Source organism: Tasmannia lanceolata, unplaced genomic scaffold (assembly GCF_043159265.1).
Source record: "Tasmannia lanceolata isolate RefF3 unplaced genomic scaffold, GAP_Taslan_0.1 ptg000018l, whole genome shotgun sequence".
NCBI lineage: Eukaryota > Viridiplantae > Streptophyta > Magnoliopsida > Canellales > Winteraceae > Tasmannia > Tasmannia lanceolata.
In genome coordinates, this window is record NW_027518695.1 from 8689944 (window position 1) to 8710382 (window position 20439).

At 40.6% G+C, this 20439-nt stretch overlaps 2 protein-coding genes across 2 annotated transcripts; both read left to right on the forward strand.

The window, feature by feature from the left end:
* The first annotated feature begins 6765 nt into the window (after nt 1-6765).
* On the forward strand, nt 6766-11284 carry LOC143851538 (LRR receptor-like serine/threonine-protein kinase EFR). The gene is made up of 2 exons (XM_077361003.1): nt 6766-9607; nt 10567-11284. Exons 1-2 carry the CDS (start codon nt 6901-6903, stop codon nt 10977-10979), a joined length of 3120 nt encoding a protein of 1039 aa, XP_077217118.1. The 5' UTR covers nt 6766-6900; the 3' UTR covers nt 10980-11284.
* Nucleotides 11285-12447: 1163 nt separating this feature from the next.
* Nucleotides 12448-20124, forward strand: LOC143851982 (uncharacterized). Its single transcript, XM_077361495.1, has 3 exons — nt 12448-15235; nt 16515-16718; nt 19690-20124. Exons 1-3 carry the CDS (start codon nt 12532-12534, stop codon nt 19905-19907), a joined length of 3126 nt encoding a protein of 1041 aa, XP_077217610.1. The 5' UTR covers nt 12448-12531; the 3' UTR covers nt 19908-20124.
* Nucleotides 20125-20439: the final 315 nt, after the last annotated feature.

A 20439-nucleotide genomic window follows, 5' to 3' on the forward strand; every position in this document is an offset into this window, starting at 1 on the left:
TAGTAGTCGTTTTACGTAAACATCTTAAAGATAGTCATTTTCCACTTGATCACGCCTTCAAACTTGCCTTGATGCACAAGAGGAACTTGATATTGAATTGTCTTGTACGTGGCTCCAGGCAATTGGACTTTAGCCCTTCTCCCACAATATCACCATTAGAGGTTCCACGCTCTAGAAATTTATCAACTCTAATAACCTCCAAGTGAAATGTTCCGCCGCATCCGGCCAGGTCGCTGATCGGTATGTTGCACGTCTGATTCCATGCAGGGTTGGAATACTCCCTAGCCTTCGAGGTACTCACCACGAAGTCGGGTTCCACATACGCTACCGCATAGTGATTGCACGGCCACGAAAGCCGCAATCCATCTTGATGAACGGCGTAGGGTTCCGGTATGTTTTCCGAGAGTGAGTTGCAAAGCAAAGGACCCTGGATTCTCATCTTCTATTACCATCTTTTGCTTGGCATTTTCTCTTCTTTTTCTCTTGAGGCTCTCTTCTATTGTTGTTTCTTTTTTCTCTCTTAGAGGAAAGAGAGAGGAGACTCCTTTCCAAAAACAAATTTGCATATATGGATCGTTTGAGATTGTTTCCTTATAAGTGTAGTGGAGAGATATTTATGGAAAGAGTTTTGTGCTAGGGAAACCGGTAGTATCGCCAACTAGGTAACCTAACGGATGTCAACTTCTTATGGTTTCTAATTTTATGTTTTTAGAAAAAAAATATAAGAAGAGGGGTTAGATAAAAAGATTTTATCTAATTTTATTCGAAAAGATATATAAAAACGTTTACATAAAGCCATATTTAGGGAAATGATAAATGCGCCCCTTTTCATTACTTGGGACACCCAGATGCAATTTATCTATGACTGCAAAGAGGCAGCTGTACCTCACATAGGAAGGATTGACCGGACCTGATTGCATTGTACACTGTACTTGGGTGTCCCAAGTAATGAAAAGGGGCGCATTTATCATTTCCCCATATTTATAGGATTTCAAATAGAGAAATCCTATTCTTTCTAAAAGAATGAAACGTCCCACTCTATCTAAAAGTATACCAAAGTTTGGACTAACTAAAAAAAATCGTGAAAAGATCCCTAAATTCTCTCGCCTAGATTCTCTAACTCAATATTTTAAAATCCTAAACAAACTCACTCTCCTAAAAATACTCCAACTTAATCCACGTAAAAATGGAACACTAAGCTACTGCTCTTGGAACGTTCCAACTAAAAACAATTCTTAAAAATAATTAACTTAAAGCCTAATTAAAAACAAACTCAAATAGGACTATTTGAAGAGTAGTAATCAACACGAGCCGTTGATCTAGATGCCATCTAAAATCATCCAATCTTTATAGCTCCGATGATCTTGACCGTTGATCTCGTGATGGTACGAGATGCACCTTCAGGCTGCATCACGTAGCACTCCTTCTTTTCGCCATGTAATTGGTTTAGAAGTTTTAAAACTATTATTTCAAAAGTCATTTTTACCGGGATTCTCGATCAGAACAATATTTGGTGTATCTATAGAAGAGTTTTTTTTTAGGAAGTATTAACTTGAAACAGGTACGTCTCATCTTTCTGTTCATTTGGTATGCCGCTTGTGGATGGGTCCCAAAACAATACACATGAAGGCAATCCATTACCGTCGGATCAAATACTATCAGAAAAATGATTAAATATAGCCAACCATCTAAAGATTAAACCACATTGGAGGGTTAGAAACGTCTTATTGGTGTTGTTTTAAGGCTATCAACCGTCCATGATGGGGCCCATAGTTAAACGGGTTCCATCATAGCAATCAACATTGAATCCCACATGGGGACATGCGTGTGTAATTGAGACTGTTGGTCTGGTGGGCCATCATTAGGTGACCCACGTGATCGTGGTCCCTTGTACTTGAAGATCAATGCCTTCAAAATTCAACACTTTAGGCACGTTTGGCTACCATGGAATTTTTTTTTTTCATGATAAACTAGTGTCTCCAGGTGGTAAGAGGGGGTAGGGTGGGTGAAGTGGCTAAAAAGAGAAAAGTGTTTCTAAGCTATCGCTTAGATAAGCTCAAAAACAAATGTGGCCCCACATTTTTTAGGGATCCAAAGCATTCATTTGGAAGGCCCTTCCATGGATAGGGTGTGTACCAAAAATCAGCCATATAGGATCATCCTAACCATGCCATCTGTTGAGGGAAAAAATGTGCAGAAATATGGACACAAAGTGTCTATCCATTTTCCACTCCACCTTTGATTGGGTAAGGATGATTCTATATGGCTGATTTTTGGTACACACCCTATCCATGGAAGGGCCTTCCAAATGAATGCTTTGGATCCCCCAAAAAAATGTGAGGCCACATGGATTTTTGAGCTATAGCTTAGATAAGCTTAGATAAGCTATAGCTTAGGAATACTTTCCTCTGCTAAAAATGGAAACAAAAATAAGAAACTAGTGTCTAAGTAGTGAGAAGTGGCTAAAACTCTAGTCAAAACAGTATTGACTTTTTCCTGATTTTTAGTAAAAAACTCTAGTCAAAAAACAATTTTTTTTTTAAAACTAACAAAGATTTTATTGATCAAGAATGGGGACAAGATATCCCATTTCAAAAGAGTACAGAGCAAAAAGGCAATTTACTGCCTACACAGATCAAGGGGATCATTATAAATTACATTTGTTCCCGTAACAGATATTCCATCTTTTGCAAGCACATCTGCCGAAGAATTGGCAGTTCTCCTCTTGTGTACAAGTTGAGGGTAGATAGACCTTACAAGATCCCGAATTTCGTCAAGGATATTGTGTAATCGCCATGGCCCTCCACCTTGATTACCAGCCCATGCTATCACATTTGATGAGTCCCCTTCCACAATTAGTGGGGCAAAGTTATGAGAAGCATACCACCTTAGACTGAAAAGCAGTCCCCTTGCCTCGGCTTCGTGTGCATTGTATGTTCCGGCAGATCCGGAATACGACATTATAGTTGTGATCACGTAACAGCCCCCCAAAACCAGCCGGTCCGGGATTGCCCAGTGAACTTCCGTCAAAGTTGAGTTTTAACCACCCCTCCGCAGGAGTAACCCATTGTGGCATAAATGCAGTTCTAGACCTTCTCTCGTGCAGAATTACATTCCATTGTCTCTAGGGAAGCCCAGTGGGGTAGGACAGTGTGCCTTTCGCCTTTGCCCAAATTATAAGAGATAGCTTTATATCCAGCATTATGTGCCTCCAATGCTTGGCTTTATCTGAGAATACTCGATTGTTTCGCTCTTTCTAGATGTGCCATATAATTGCAAAAGGTAGGGGCTTCCATAATATTTCTCCCATGCAGCCATGGAACGTACCCCTCCAGTTTAGGATTACATATGATATTTCCCCTTCCAGTACCCATAGTAGCCCGAAAGATCGAAACATGCCATTCCATATATTGTTGGAGTACGAGCAGTGTAGAAATATGTGATCAATGGTCTCCTCCGCTTCACAGGCTCACAGCATAGAGTGCATCTACTGGCGAGATGGAAACAATGCTGTTTTAGCCGCTCAAAGGTATCAATACACTTATGCTCGACTGTCCAACCAAAGCCCATTATCCGTGGCGGAATAGCTTGATGCCATATGGCTTCACATCGGGAGTCTGTCCCTTCTTCATTAAGCAACTGATTGAAGAATGAGCGAACCGTGAAGACACCTTCCGGTTCAGGCTGCGACAGAATACTATCCTTCGTGTGGGGTGAGAAATAGCAGTCCTCCAAGAGGCGTAATAGGAGTGTGAAGTTGCTTGTTTCATCATCCTTAAGATGTCTCCGCATTTGTATATCCCATACCCTCATCCCGGTTCCACCAATTTGACTTAGGTTATCCGCCACCGAAGCTTGTTGGTCCACAGCTATTCTATATAAATCAGGAAATCTCACCTTGAGGGCTTGGTCCCCGATCCATGTATCTAACCAGAACAGAACATTTACCCCCTGCCCAACTTTAAAGCAAATTTTTGATAGAAACGATTCCCGTGTGGCGCTGATAGATTTCCAGGCCCCCGACCCCGTGCCCCGCGGCGGATCCCTGTAAACCCAGTTCCCCCAAGAGCAACAAATAAGGAGACGGGCTGAAAAATATCAATTTGAAGTTTCTTATTATTAGGGAAAGAATTCAGGATACGTTTGTGTCCGTTAAAATAAGTAGTGCACTTCAGCTGGCAACTCCCATAACCAAGGGTTTGACACTTCAAATCTTTAGGAACATTTAGCGTGCACGAGGTTATTGGGTAAGTTTGACTGTGTTAAGTGGCAGGAGTCTGGGTTCAACCATTTGTATTGTGAATCTGTGATCAGCTTAATTTTTTTTCCTAATATATTAATGTTATCTGCTGCGCCATTATTAGTTTTGTGTACATATAAACATAAAGTGAATCATAAGGTTAATTATTATTCATGTTGGTGAGGATACTAGCTCTGTCACCAGGGAGACCTTCTTACCTTCACTGAACGGAATGTTTGTGAAACCATAGAACATAATTGATGCCAATCATATGGAGTTAGAATGTAAAAGCCCACGCACATAAAGCGGGGGGATGTTAAAATGCTTCTAATTTGTGACCTAAGAGCGAGGCCATTCTTACATTTGACGAGTGTTTTGACAGTGGCAACTCAAAACCGTATATCTTATTCCTCCATTAAAGTTAGGAGTGCAACTTGGGTCGGGCTCAACCCGAACCCGACAGTTCCAACTCTATTTTCACTTGGGTTGGGTTGGCATTGCCTTGGTTTGGGTAGGAAAAGCCAACCCCGATTTAATTTCAGATTGGATTAGGGCTGAGGCCTTGGCAACCCGACCCGGCCCGAACTCCGTCATCTAATTTATATCTTAATTTTCTTTGGGTTATGGTTTTTTCTTGTATTTTTCTGTAGGTGAACAGGAACGCAGCCCGACTCAACCCGACTTATTTCGAGTAAGATGGGTTGGGCTAGCATTGAGAGATTTACAGATTTACAGGAAAGTTAGGTTAGAGTTGACCATCCTCAACCCTCGGGTTGGGTAAGGGTTGAGGGAATGCTATCTCGGATTGGGCTAAGGTTGGCCTCAACCCGATCCAACCTAACTCAAGTTGCAACCCTAATTAAAATACACCGTTTTCTTTGTTTTTGATAGCCAAAGATCCGAAGGATCCGACCATAGATATTTTGTTTTACACAATCAGTTCAAGTATCAATCGATGCAAGCAAGCCATCTATCCAAAGTCCAAACCAATTCAGACAATCCCAAATATTCAATCCATTTGGTGGGTGAAAAGACCCAATGAGGTCTGATGGGTCTCCAAGCCCTTGAATTAAGTGACTGAAATTAATTCCTTCCGTGCTCCTCAAATCAGCCCATTCACTTTTCCCCAAATGGCTGAGATTATATAACTGAAAAAACAGGTCTTTAATCTCAGTCGTTCACCCAAAAGTGAATGGCTGATCTGGGGTGACGCACTTTGTCACAATGGAGGTGAACCAGACTCTTTGACTAATAATGGGATCATTGACAGTCCTTACCCATATTGTAAAATAGTTGTTCATCCATTTATCAAGAATAAGGTAGATCCGGCCAAACACGATTGAAATGGGAGAGGAAGACAGATGAATACTATATGGTGATAATTAAAGTCCATCAGTTCACAAACAAGAATGGGGGAAAGTTAACAATAAAGGAAGCGTCACAGTAGGGCCCTCATCCTAAAATACTGTTGTCATTGCTATTGTCACTCTCCTTGAAACCCAACTGCATCAGCTTCTTTTCCAGCCCTCGGACGGCAGGACAATACAATTTGTATTGTATCCACACTACATGGTCAACTAAAAGAGAAATCTGATTCTTATGAAGGAAGATAAGGAATGAAAGGCTCTAATGAGGCAATTCAAACAAGGCCTCAGAAGAAACATCACATCTCTGTCTCCAACAAGGCTTTATCTCTTAGGCTTTGTGCTTGTCGCTCATATTTGTAGAGCCTTGGTTCCCCCTTCTCGCTTGTTCCGAGTTAGGGCTGGTTTTGTGATCTTATGGTTCTATCTTTTTCTATTTCTAATAAATCGGTAGGGGTCCCCGATAAACCCCAGCTTACCAATCAAAATAAGAAAAAAACAAGGCTTTATCATGGCCAGTGATATCCCCCACCCCCCCCCCCCCTAATAGAAAACGTTAGCTTTTAAGCCTTTTGAAGTTAGCGATATCTGTTAAAGGGGGGAAAATATCCATCAGAGGGGGGGAAAATATCACTGCCCTCTATCATTTATTCTTTTAACTTGTTTACTCTATTAAGAAAAAATAACTCACCCTAAGAAAATAATGTTGAAGTTTTGCTCATTTCCCCTTCTTTCAAATCTACATTCTGACTAGTGATAATTACCTTTGAATTTTTTTTATCAGGGAAAGAGTATATAGGTTCCTTCCAATAGTTACTAAAGTATAATAAGAGGAGGAAAAAAGCTCTAATGATGCAAATCAGTAGACTCATTTGTCATCGGACTCTGACCAATGAGAACTTGCCGGCCTCTTTTTTTAGTCTATAATCTATTAAATGAATCCATAACTTTATTATTAGAAGAATGCTACCTGCAGATGTCCCTTAAACTCAACCACCTTTTAAAATCAGAAGTAGTTGATGTTTTTATAAGTTGCTTAAAACCCCATAAACAAAGCATTATGAAGACCTTGCGTGTAGAACTCTTCTTATGATTAGACCCATCTCTCTATTTAAAATCCAAAATGTAGTAGTTATACTATTAATACTATCTCTCTTTTGTAAATTCATTACTTTCTCTCTGTCTCTCAATACACAAAAAAGGAAGGTCATAGTCTTGAATCTCTCTTCTAAACCATCTATAAATGAAAGCATTGGCCATGAAAATGAATATACAGCTCCATTCCACCTGATTCTCATGAAGTTTCTCATTATGAATTGTACTATAATTTGCTCATTTCTTCTCTATGTCACCCTTCTGTCATGCACCAATTTCTCTTTGGTTTGGTCAGAATCAAACTTATTAGGGAATGAAACCGATCGCCTCGCTTTGCTCGCCTTCAAGAATGGGATAACTAATGATCCTCTAGCTGCCTTGGCCTCATGGAATCAAACTCTCCATTTTTGCCAGTGGAATGGAGTCAGCTGCAGTGCCCAACAAGTTCAAAGAGTCATAGCCTTGAACCTCACTGGACAAAGTGTTAGTGGAATCTTATCTCCCCACATAACAAACCTCACCTTCCTTAGCACAATTGATCTCACAGACAACTATTTCCATGGTGTAATCCCCCCACAAATCGGTTATTTACTTCAGCTTCAGCAAATCTATCTTAGAAACAATTCATTCGAAGGGGAGATTCCAACAAATATAACGCACTGTTCAGAACTCAGAGTGATTGACTTCACTCTCAACATGCTCGTAGGGAGAATCCCAGTTGAGCTTACCTCTCTGTCGAAGCTCGTTATACTGTATCTCAGTGCCAATAATCTCACAAGTACCATCCCACCTTCACTTGGAAACCTCACATCTCTCACCAATCTTTCTCTAACGAGAAATAGTCTCGAGGGAAGCATTCCATATGACCTGGGGAAAATGACAAGCTTAGAATATATTCAAATCTCTGGAAACAGACTGTCCGGGACGATTCCCCCTTCGCTTTACAATCTCTCTTCCATATATTATATTTCAGTGGCGAACAATCTTCTCGGTGGAAGCCTTCCGGCAGAACTTGGAGGAATCTATCTGCCTAATCTACAAGTGCTTCTTGGTGGAGCTAATCTGTTTAGAGGTCCCATTCCAATCTCACTAGGCAATGCTTCTGGACTAGTACAACTAGATTTTACAGGCAATTACCTTACTGGATCTGTGCCGGTGAGTCTAGGAAGCCTGCAACATCTTTGGTACTTAGGCCTAGCTGAAAATGAGCTCGGAAGCAAGACAGGTGATGACCTCAGTATCATCACTTCTTTAACCAATTGTAGCAGTTTACAAGTATTGGGTCTAGCTAATAATGTTCTCAATGGTGTGTTGCCGAATTCCATAGCTAATCTCTCGACCCAATTAATGAATCTACGGTTAGGAGTAAACCTGATCACTGGAAGTATCCCAACAGGAATTGAGAATCTCATCAGTTTAAATTTTTTGGGCCTACAAGGGAATTTTTTGACTGGTACGATACCTATAGGAATTGGGAAGCTTAACAAGTTGGACACATTGAACTTGGTTTCAAATAGTCTTTCGGGGGGAATTCCATCTTCTATTGGCAACATCACTCGATTAAGTCGATTGTATTTATTGCAGAATGGTTTAGAGGGGAGCATTCCTTCAAGTCTTGGAAACTGCAGCTATCTGCAAGAATTAGCCCTTCAAGAAAACAAAATCAATGGGACCATACCAAAAGAAATCCTTACTCCATCCTCATTGTTTTACCTAAACGTATCTCATAATTCTCTATTTGGGTCTGTACCTTTGGAAGTAGGCAACTTGAATAATCTTCAATTATTGGACATTTCCAACAACAAATTGTCAGATGAAATTCCTAGCACATTGGGCGGTTGTATTGCTTTGGTGTATCTATACATGGATACCAACTTCTTCCAAGGAAGCATTCCTCTGTCATTGAGAGCTTTAGGGGGCATTCAAGAGCTAGATCTTTCTAGCAATAATCTGTCTGGGCAGATTCCGGTGTTTTTAGAGAAGTTCTCTTTGCAATATCTAAATCTGTCCTTCAATGATCTGGAGGGTGAAGTTCCAAAAGAAGGGATTTTCAAAAATGGCAATGGAGTTTCAGTCCTTGGGAACAGTAAACTGTGTGGAGGTACCACAATATTGAACTTGCCCCCTTGTCCCAGCCAGGTTTCTAATGGAAGGGGACGATATTCTCAACTCAAAGTAATAATTCCAATAGTTATCTTGGTTCTATGTTTAATTATGTTTACATATCTCGTCGGTTTTCTTTGTTGGAGAAGAAATTTGGGAAAAAAGTTGGCTCCTTCTACATTTCCAATGGAAGACCAATCTTTAAAGGTTTCTTACGGAGAGCTTCTTAAAGCAACTGGTGGGTTCTCTTCAGCCAACTTGATTGGTGAGGGAAGTTATGGTTCTGTATATAAAGGAATTCTAGACCCTAATGGAACAAATGTAGCAGTGAAGGTACTCAAGCTTCAAAAACAAGGAGCTTCTAAGAGTTTCATGGCCGAATGCAAAGCCTTGAGAAGCATCCGACACCGGAACCTTGTCAAGATCAGAACTGCTTGCTCGAGCATTGATTTCAACGGTAACGACTTCAAGGCTCTAGTTTTTGAGTTTATACCTAATGGGAGTCTAGAAATGTGGTTGCATCCAAATGGAGATGGGCAACATCAAATGGGTAGTCTGGGTCTTGCTCTAAGGCTGAACATAGCCATTGATGTGGCTGCTGCATTGGATTATCTCCACTACCAATGCCAAATGCCAATCATTCATCGGGATCTAAAGCCAAGCAATGTTCTTCTTGATGATGACATGAATGGCCGTGTGGGTGATTTCGGGCTAGCAAGGTTTCTTTCTGAAGATGCCACTAACTCTTCTGAAATTGGAAGCAAAACGATTGGTATAAAAGGATCAATCGGATATATTGCTCCAGGTAAGGACTTTGTGCTCTTTCATTATCTAGATATGTCTCACAAAATAGTTGATAATTTTAATTATCTTGGATACCATGATAGAAGCTTAAATTAGTGTAATGTAGGTGAAAAAAAATTCAGTCAATAAGCTTTTATGCACTCTCTTCAATAAATACACAGCGTAGAACCCACAATAACAATAAATTATCAAACATAGGAAACTAGGATGATGAGGAATTTTCCAATTGCTATGTGATGAATATTTTTTCTATTGATATGATTTTTCCTTTTTTCACATTTTGTTGAATCTTATTCAGAATAAGAAAAAAAACTGAACTTTACCCATCACGTCCTTTGATGGATGGACAATTTTTACATTGATCTTCGGTCTTGTGTTCTGTTTCTTTTCCATACTATGATAATAAAAGTTTAGTTTGAGTCTGAATTTCATTGCTTTAATGTGATTGCACTCGCGATAAGATCTGAACTTCTAATCTACAGCCTGGATCAGAGGTCATCCGATATAATGGGTTTACACACGTGTCGTCGTGCAGGAGATATTTGTATTTGTGTACAGTAAAATCATAGATTCATGGTCTGACTTGGTACTGGGTTTAAGACCAGGTCAAGCTTTGATCAAATGAATTGGGTTTGACCCGTTCCCATCCCAATTACAAGGTAAAAGCTTGAACCAAAAGCCAGCCCAACGTGCACCTCTAGCTCTTAATCATCACTTGCCAATCGAGAAATTTGAAGTATCAAGTATGATAGGAAATAATTAGCTTTCTTTTTCTCACTTTTCTTTCACTGAGCTACATAATTTTCTTTTACTCTTTAGCATATGTTCCTTCTAGTACTTCTGTATTTCTATGAATACCATGTAAATTGCATTACTAGAACAAATATTCACCTTACTGTTTCGGGGGTGTTTAAATATTTCCTTACCCAACTAAAAAAATTAGAGGTGAAAACATTGCAGAATATGGGATGGGTGGAAAGGCATCTACAAGTGGAGACATATACAGTTATGGGATTCTTTTGTTGGAGATGTTCACGGGAAAGAGGCCTACTGATGACATGTTTAAGGACGGTCTAAGCCTCCACCAATTTGCTAAGATGGCTTTACCTGAGCGAGTGATGGAGATTGCGGACCCACAATTTCTCTTGGAAGAAGATGATGAAGACATTGACATCAGAAAAAATTGTAGCAATGAGAGAAGTAGAATACACAATTGCTTGGTTTCAGTGGTTAGAATTGGCGTATTATGTTCTAACGAATCGCCCAGAGAACGGATGGACATGAGCGATGTTGTTGAGGAAATGCATGCAATAAGAGAATTATACCTTGGGGACAAGATCAATCAAGACAAGCAAATCTGGACTCTTAAATGAAAGTTCATCTTAACTCAGTAATTACAAAGTGATATTAGGCTGAAGGAAGAACGAGATATTATGCCACGGAAGAACAGTGAGTCAGAAAAACTTGCTTAACGAGGAGGGTGATGATATATTTGGTCTTCTTATAATAGTACTTGTACTGATGCTAAACAATCCGTAAGATATCTAATATGTACATGTGAAAATCAAAATGATTGCCTATTGAAATTACTTAAGCCTCTAGTTTCTTTTTATAAAATGATAAGTACTCATAAAGGTAAATGATCCACTGTCTATCCGATGAAACTTTTGTAATAGTATCTACGCAAAGTTCCAATTTTGTGTGTGTGTGTGTGTGTGTGTGTGTGTGTGTGTGTGTGTGTGTGTGTGTGAAGTTGAATATTGATTTTCTCATATTACATTCAGCCAAGAGAGCTGCTATAAATGAAGACTAGTAAGAAAGCCCACGAGAAACAAAGAAAAAGTAAATCTTTACGACTACTCTTTTCCTCTGGAGGGGGCTGTCCCAAGTAAAAAAAAGGGCGAATATATCATTTCCCTTATAAAAAATATCAGTCAGTCAGGTAGAAATCAGCCAAGAATGATAGAAATGGGAAAGGAAGAAAAATTAATCCCATAAGGTGCTAATTAAAGTTTATCAATTCCCACACAAAATGGGGAAAGAAACAAAGAAAAGGAGTGTAATAGTAGGGCCCTCATCCTCATCCTAAAATCCTGTCGTCATTGCTAGAATCACTCTCCTTGAACCCCAATTGCATCAGCTTCCCTTCCATCCCTTGGACGGCAGGACAAGTCAAAGGCATAGCGATCCAACTTGTATTGTATCCACACTACATAATACTTACGCCCTGTTGGTTTAAGATTATGACAACCGATTGTGAGTGCAAAACCAATTATTGGACTCAAAATTACTGAAAAGGTAGTGATATATATGCCCTTTTTTTTACTTGGGACAGCTCCCTGTAGTGTATCTAAAACTACTTTTTTACACTATAGGAAGCTGTACCAGGTTAAAAAGGGGAGAATATGTCATTTCCCCTACTAAAATATAATAACAAGAAGAAAAAGGCTCTAATGAGGCAAATGGCTAGACTTATAAGTCATCTCACCAATGAGAACTTGCCGTCCTGTTATTTAAATTTATAATCTATTACTTTTATTGCCAAATCCCATCTCTCTTTCATAAATCCATATTCTGCTAATTTTATTATTAGAAGAATGCACCTGAAGATTAACATCAAACACACAACCACCTTTTAAAATCAAAGTAGTCACTGTTTTTTGAACAATTACTTCCATACACATAAACAAAGCATTATGAAAACCTTGCGTGTATCATTCTTCTAATTATTAGACCCCATCTCTCTACTTCAAATCCATAATATAGTATTCCATCTCTCTTTTGAAAGTATATTCTCAAGGAATTTTAGTATTATACTCTGTCTCTCTTTCACAGGTCAGAACCGTGACTCTTTCCCCTAAACCATCTATAAATGAAAGCATTTTCTATGAAGATGAATATTCCGCCCCACTCCACTTGATTCTCATGGAGTTTCTCCACATGAATTGTCCAGTAATTTGCTCATTTCTTCTCTATGCCACCCTTCTGTCATGCACCAAATTCTCTTTGGTTTGGTCAGAATCCAACTTATTAGGGAACGAGACCGATCGCCTCGCTTTGCTCACCTTCAAGGCTGGGATAACTAATGATCCTCTAGGTGCCTTGGCCTCATGGAATCAAACTCTCCATTTTTGCCAGTGGAATGGAATCACTTGCAGTGCCCAACAAATTCAAAGAGTCATAGCCTTGAACCTCACTGGACAGAGCATCACTGGCACATTATCTTCCTACATAGCAAACCTCACCTTCCTTAGCAGAATTGATCTCACAGACAACAATTTCCATGGTGTAATCCCCCCACAAATCGGTTATTTACTTCAGCTTCAGCAAATCTATCTTAGAAACAATTCATTCGAAGGGCAGATTCCAGCAAATATAACGCACTGTTCAGAGCTCAGATTGATTGACTTCACTCTCAACATGCTCATAGGGAGAATCCCAGTTGAGCTTACCTCTCTGTCGAAGCTTGTTATACTGTATCTCAGTGCCAATAATCTCACAAGTACCATCCCGCCTTCACTTGGCAACCTCACATCACTCACCCGTCTTTCTCTTATGAGAAATAGTCTCGAGGGAAGCATTCCATATGACCTGGGAAAAATGACAAGCTTAGAATATTTTCATATCTCTGGAAACAAACTGTCCGGGACGATTCCTCCTTCGCTTTACAATCTCTCTTCCATCTATTATATTTCCGTGACGAACAATCTTCTTGGTGGAAGCCTTCCTGCAGAACTTGGAGGAACCTATCTACCTAATCTACAAGTGCTTCTTGGTGGAGCTAATATGTTCAGAGGAGCCATTCCAATCTCACTAGGCAATGCTTCTGGACTTGTACAAATAGAATTCACCAGCAACTACCTTACTGGATCTGTGCCGGTGAGTCTAGGAAGCCTGCAACATCTTTGGTACTTAGGCCTAGCTGAAAATGAGCTCGGAAGCAAGACAGGTGATGACCTCAGTATCCTCACTTCTTTAACCAATTGTAGTACTTCACAAGTATTGGGTCTAGCTAACAATGTTCTCAGTGGTATATTGCCCGACTCCATAGCTAATCTCTCGGCAAAATTAAAGAATCTAAGGTTAGGAGTAAACCTGATCACCGGAAGTATCCCAACAGGAATTGAGAATCTCATCAACTTAAATTTATTGGGCCTACAGGGGAATTTTTTGAAAGGTATGATTCCTCTGGGAATTGGGAAGCTTAACAAGTTGGACACATTGAACATGGCTGGAAATAGACTTTCAGGGAGAATTCCATCTTCTATTGGCAACATCACACGATTGAGTCGATTGTATTTATTTTATAATGGTTTAGAGGGAAGCATTCCTTCGAGTCTTGGAAACATTAGCTATCTGCAAGCATTAACCCTTCAAGAAAACAAAATTAATGGGACCATACCAAAACAAATCAGTTCCCTCTCCTCGTTGTTTTACCTGAACTTATCTCATAATTCTCTATCTGGGTCTCTACCCTTGGACGTGGGCAACTTGAATAATCTTCAATTATTGGACGTTTCCAACAACAAATTGTCAGGTGAGATTCCTAGCACACTGGGCGCTTGTCTTGCTTTGCTGTTTCTTTACATGGATACCAACTTCTTCCAAGGAAGCATTCCTCCTTCATTGAGCACTTTAAGAGGTATTGAAGAGCTAGATCTTTCCAGCAATAAACTGTCGGGGCAGATTCCGGACTTTTTGGATAAGCTCTCTTTGCAATATCTAAATCTGTCCTTCAATGATCTGGAGGGTGAAGTTCCAAAAGAAGGGATTTTCAGCAATGGCACTGGAGTTTCAGTCATTGGGAACAGTAAACTGTGTGGAGGTACCGCAATATTGAAATTGCCCCCATGTCCCAGCCAGGATTTTAATAGAAGAGGAAGAAATCTTGCACTCAAAGTAATAATTCCAATATTTAGCTTGGTTCTATGTTTAATTATATTCACATCGCTCTTTGGTTTTCTTTGTTGGAGAATAAATTTTAGAAAAAAGTTGGCGCCTTCTACATCTTATATGGAAGACCATTATTTAAAGGTTTCTTATGCAGAGCTTCTTAAAGCAACTGGTGGTTTCTCTCCTTCCAACTTGATTGGTGAGGGAGGCTATGGCTCTGTATATAAAGGAATTCTAGACCCTCATGGAACAGCTGTTGCAGTGAAGGTACTCAAGCTCGAAAAACAAGGAGCTTCTAAGAGTTTCATGGCCGAATTCAAAGCCTTGAGAAGCATCCGACACCGGAACCTCATTAAGATCATAACTGCTTGCTCAAGCATTGATTTCAACGGTAACGACTTCAAGGCTCTAGTTTTTGAGTTTATGCCTAATGGGAGTCTAGAAATGTGGTTGCATCCAAATGGAGATGGGCAACATCAAATGGGTAGTCTGGGTCTTGCTCTAAGGCTGAACATAGCCATTGATGTGGCTGCTGCATTGGATTATCTTCACTACCAATGTCAAATGCCAATCATTCATCGTGATCTAAAGCCAAGCAATGTTCTTCTTGATGATGACATGAATGGCCATGTGGGTGATTTTGGGCTAGCAAGGTTTCTTTCTGAACATGCCACTAACTCTTCTCAAATTGGAAGCAGAACGATTGGTATAAAAGGATCGATCGGATATATTGCTCCAGCTAATGACTTTGAGCTCTTTTATTATCTAGAAATGTCTTACAAAATAGTCGATAATTTTCATCGTCTTGGATACCATGATAGGTGAAAAAAAACCACTCAATAAGCTTTTATGCACCTGCTTCAATATATATACATGGCATAGATGCAACAATATCAATAAATTATGAAGCAAAGAAACTAGGATGATGGGGGGATTTTCAAATTGCTATGGGAGGAATATTTTCTATTGATTTGATTTTTCCTTTTTCACATTGTGTTAAATCTTATTCAAACTAAAAAAAAACTGAAAACTTTACCCATATAGTCTTTTGATGGATGGACAGTTTTTACGCAGACCTTTCTATGAATCCTTTTTTTTGGTAGGTAAGCTGGGATCGAACCTGCGACCTCCAGGTTGAGATACAGAGCCTCAACCATTGATCTAGAGGCGCAACCCCATTTTTCTATGAATCTTACATCATATTATCTAGGTTCTTCTTTATCTCTTTGTTTGCTTATACTGATATTTAGTAGAGATTTTGTATTTTTCCATATATGAGTATGCGGTGAGTGGTGGGAATGATCTATCTGTAAAATGGTAGGAAATGTTTCGTGTTTTTTTTGGTTTCATTCCCTCTGATAATAAAAGGTTAGTTTTAGTCTGGATTCCATCGCTTTAACGTGATTGTACTCGCGGAAAGATCTGAACTCCTAATCTACAACCTTGATCAGAGGTCATTCGTTATAATGGGTTTGCACGAGTGTCGTCTTGCAGGACCTATTTGTATAGATGGACCATAAGATCACAGATTCGTTGTCTGACTTGGTTCTGGGTTTAAGACCAGGTCAAGCTTTGATCAAATGAATTAGATCTGAACCGTTCCCAGGGCAATTACAAGGTAAAAGCTTGAACCAAAAAGCAGCCCAACTTGCACCTCTAGCTCTTAATCATCACTTGCCTATCGTGAAATGTTAACTATCATAAGTATGATAGGAAATGGATATCTTTCTTTTTTTCTCACTTTTCTTTCTGTACCCTACGTAATTTTCTTTTACTCCGTAGCATATGTTCCTTCTAGTACTTCTGTATACCATGCAAACTTCATTAAACTGCATTACCACAACAATTTAAGAATATAAACATCATTGATGTTGCCAAAAATTCTAGATTTGAGCAACTGACAGAAATGAAATGAACACTTTTTCATCTCTTATGAAAATAAAAAATCCCTTGGTGTTATCTTAGTGTGTAAATATTTCCTTATCCTACTAAAAAAATTGGAGGAGCAAAAATTGCAGAATATGTGATGGGTGGCAAGGCATCTACATGTGGAGACGTGTACAGTTATGGGATTCTTTTGTTGGAGGTGTTCACGGGAAAGAGGCCTACTGATGACATGTTTCAGGACGGTCTAACCCTCCACCAATTTGCTAAGTTGGCTTTACCTGAACGAGTGATGGAGATTTCGGACCCGCAATTTCTCTTGGAAGAAGATGATGATGACATTGGCATCATTATATTCCGCTGATGGAATTTTACACCCGATTCCCCAAGACCTTTGTTTTGCAAGTTTAAACCTCGAAGCCTCTGCCGGATTGGAAATCCCCTTCTCTGAGGAGGAAATCCGGATCGCTCTGTTCTCTCTTGCACAGGATAAAGCCCCTGGTCCTGACGGTTTCTGCTTGGCATTCTTTCAGACGTGTTGGGAAACAGTAAAATCGGACCTTCTTCGTTTCTTCCTAGAATTTTTTGAGGGTGCTCTCCTCGACAAAGGGACGGGGGCAACTTTTCTAGTCCTCATTCCAAAAATTGAAGGAGCATCAAAAGTATCAGATTTTCGCCCGATTAGCTTGGTGGGCAGTCTCTACAAAGTGCTCGCAAAGGTCCTGGCGGACCGTATCAAAGTGGTTCTTCCATCTATTATCTCGGTAAGTCAGAGTGCTTTTCTAGGCAATCGCCAAATTCTTGATTGTTCCTTAACAGCAAATGAAGCCATTGACTATTACCGGAGGATAGGGGAAGGCGGCATCTTATGCAAGCTTAATATGGAGAAAGCATATGACCGTGTGGATTGGGCCACTTTAGATTTTCTCATGGGTCGTATGGGCTTTGGGGATAGGTGGAGAGGGTGGATCCGAAATTGCCTATCATCCGCATGGTTTTCTGTTCTCATCAACGGCTCAGCAAAAGGATTTTTCAAATCCTCTAGAGGCTTGCGGCAGGGCGACCCTCTATCTCCTTTTCTTTTCCTGATCGTGGCCGAATCCCTGTGCAGTCTACTGAAAAAAGGTAGTGTCATGGGGCTCTATAAAGGGTTCCTTATTGGAGATAGTAAGGTGGAAGTCTCGCTTCTTCAGTTTGCGGATGACACCCTTCTGTTCTGTTCTCCGGTCATCTCCCAGCTTCTCAATCTTAAAGCCATGCTTCGTTGTAATGAGATGGTCTCGGGTCAACGATCCAATTTAGCCAAATCTCGGTTGTATGCGATTAATGTTTCTGAGAGCGATGCATCCTCCTTCGCCGGAATTATGGGGTGCGGTCTAGATGTCTTACCCGCAACCTATTTGGGTCTTCCTCTCGGAGTGGGTCGTCCGAAACACAACCTATGGGCTCCTATTATACAAAGGATCGAGCGTCGGTTGGCCACCTGGAAGCGCCGGTTGGTTTCCAAAGGAGGTAGATTGGTGCTTCTAAAGGCCGTTCTCTCCAATATGCCGATTTATTTTCTATCCCTTTTTCACTGTCCCGCTTCTGTTGCTAAGCGCATCGAGCAAATTCAGAGACGATTTCTGTGGGGTGGTTAAGGGTCTTCCAAGGGGGTCTCCCTGATTAAATGGAGTATGGTCTGCTTGCCAATTAAAAATGGAGGTTTGGGTATCAGGAGGGTTCAGAGCTTTAATCAGGCCCTTATGGGCAAGTGGTTGTGGAGATATGGCGAAGAACACTCATCTTTGTGGGCCCGGGTCATTGTCAGTAAGTATGGTTCATCTCATGGGAATTGGGAATCAGTTGATAATTTTAAAAGCAAAGGGCTTACGGTATGGAGGGACATCTTGCAGTTGAAGTCTTTATTTGCTCCAGGAGTTCGATTCAGAGTATATAGGGGGGATCGGATTCGGTTTTGGCAGGACCCCTGGTGTTCGGCTGATCCCCTCCGAGATATGTTTCCTGACTTATTTATCGTTTCATCTCAGAAAGAGGCTTGGGTATCGGAATGTTTTACACGGGATCAAGGGCAAGTGGCGTGGGTTCCTAAGTTCCGCAGAGCCTTCTTTGTTCGGGAGTTAAGCGCTTACAGCGCCCTCCTATCCTTATTGGACTCTTGCTTCATCAAGTCTTCGGGCGTAGATCGTCAAATTTGGACCTGGAATCCGTCGGGGATATTCTCCGTCAAATCTTTTTATCACCACCTGAACCCTCCTCTAGTGGAGCATGCGTCCTCCGCGGTTTGGCGCCAATCGTGTCCTCCGAGAGTTGCTTTTTTTGGGTGGTCGGTAAGCTGGGGCCGAATTCAAACGATGGATTTCTTGCGGAAGAGAGGAATGTGGCTGGTGGATCACTGCCCTCTATGTCTAACCGCAGGAGAATCCATAAACCACCTCTTTATTCACTGTAAGGTTGCTCGATATATTTGGGGTCTTCTCTTTACTCGGTTTGGAGTCAGTTGGGTCCCTTCCAATTCTATGGCTGAATTTATTCAGAGTTGGGAATGGGCTCCGTGGAAAAGGAAAGGCAGAATTCTGTGGAAGATGTGTCTATTAGCCTCATGGTGGTTCTTGTGGAAAGAGAGGAATGCGCGTGTCTTCGAAGGGAAGGTTAGGTCTCCATATTGGATTTATATACAGGTGGTAGCAGCGGTCATCTCCTGGGCCCGTTCTCTTCCTCTTTTTCGGTTTGTTTCTGCTTTTGACCTCTGGGAAGGATGGTCAACCATCTGTATGGAATCGGTTACCAAAGTGAAAAGTCGCCCCTCCTAGTCTCCTCCTCCGCCGGGGTCCCTGAAGCTTAACTTTGATGGTTCCTCTATCGGCAACCCAGGAGCAGCAGGAGTGGGGGGGTTATGTCGGAATCACAAAGGGGAAGTCATTTGGGCCTACTCGGGGCCTATTGGATTTGCAGATTCGACCGAGGCGGAGGTTAGAGTTGTTCACAGTGGGATTCTCTCCATGCCTCGTTTGGAGTGCGACAGACTTATAGTCGAAGAGGACTCCGTAAATGTTATTCGCTGGCTTTCGGGAGCCGCTTCTCCCCCATGGCGACTTATGCCCTTCTTTGAGGAGATAGAGGATAGATCTAAGGGCTTCTCCATGGTTTTTCGTCATGTCCGAAGATCAACCAATGCGGAAGCCGACTCCCTGGCTAAGAGCGGTGTTTCTCGGGCCGAGTTTGAGTGCTTTGACTATCTCCCTCCTTGACTCCTTGTATTGATATTTTTCTACTCTCTTTGTTCCTTCAGAACCATCTCGGTTCTGCTTATTCATCTATATATACATATTCTGTTGCCCTCTTCAAAAAAAAGAATACACGATTGCTTGGTTTCGGTGGTTGGAGTTGGTGTATTATGTTCTAATGAATCACCCAGAGAACGGATGGATATGAGAGATGTTGTTGAGGCAATGCATGCAATAAGAGACTTATACCTTGGGGACAAGATCAACCGAGACAAGCAAATCTGGATTCTTAAATGAAAGATCATCTTAACTCTGTAATTACAAAGTGAAATTATGCGAAGGAAGAACGAGATCTTATGACAAGGAAGAACCGTAAGTCTGAAAAACTTGCTTACCAGGGAGGTTGATAATGTATTTGGTCTTCTTATAATAGTGCTTGTACAGATGTCAAACAATCCATAAGACATCTATGATGTACATGTGAAAATCTAAATGATTGCATACTGAAATTTCTTAAACCTATAGTTTATTTTATAAAATGACAAGTTCTCATAAATCAATATCAATACTATACAGGTAAATAATCCAGCCTCTATCCGGCGAAGCTTTGCTAATAGTGTCCAAGTAAAGTTCCAATTTTTTTGTGTCAGATAGTGCGCGCGCGTGTGAAGAATGAACTTGAATATATATCTTCTCGTATTAAATTCAGGCAAGAGAGCTTCTATAAAGAAAGACTAGTAAGAAAGCCCATGAGATTTGCTATTAAAAAAAAGCCCTTGAGATTCACACGGTTTACTGTTGTTAGATCATTAAGCGGCATCCTATAATT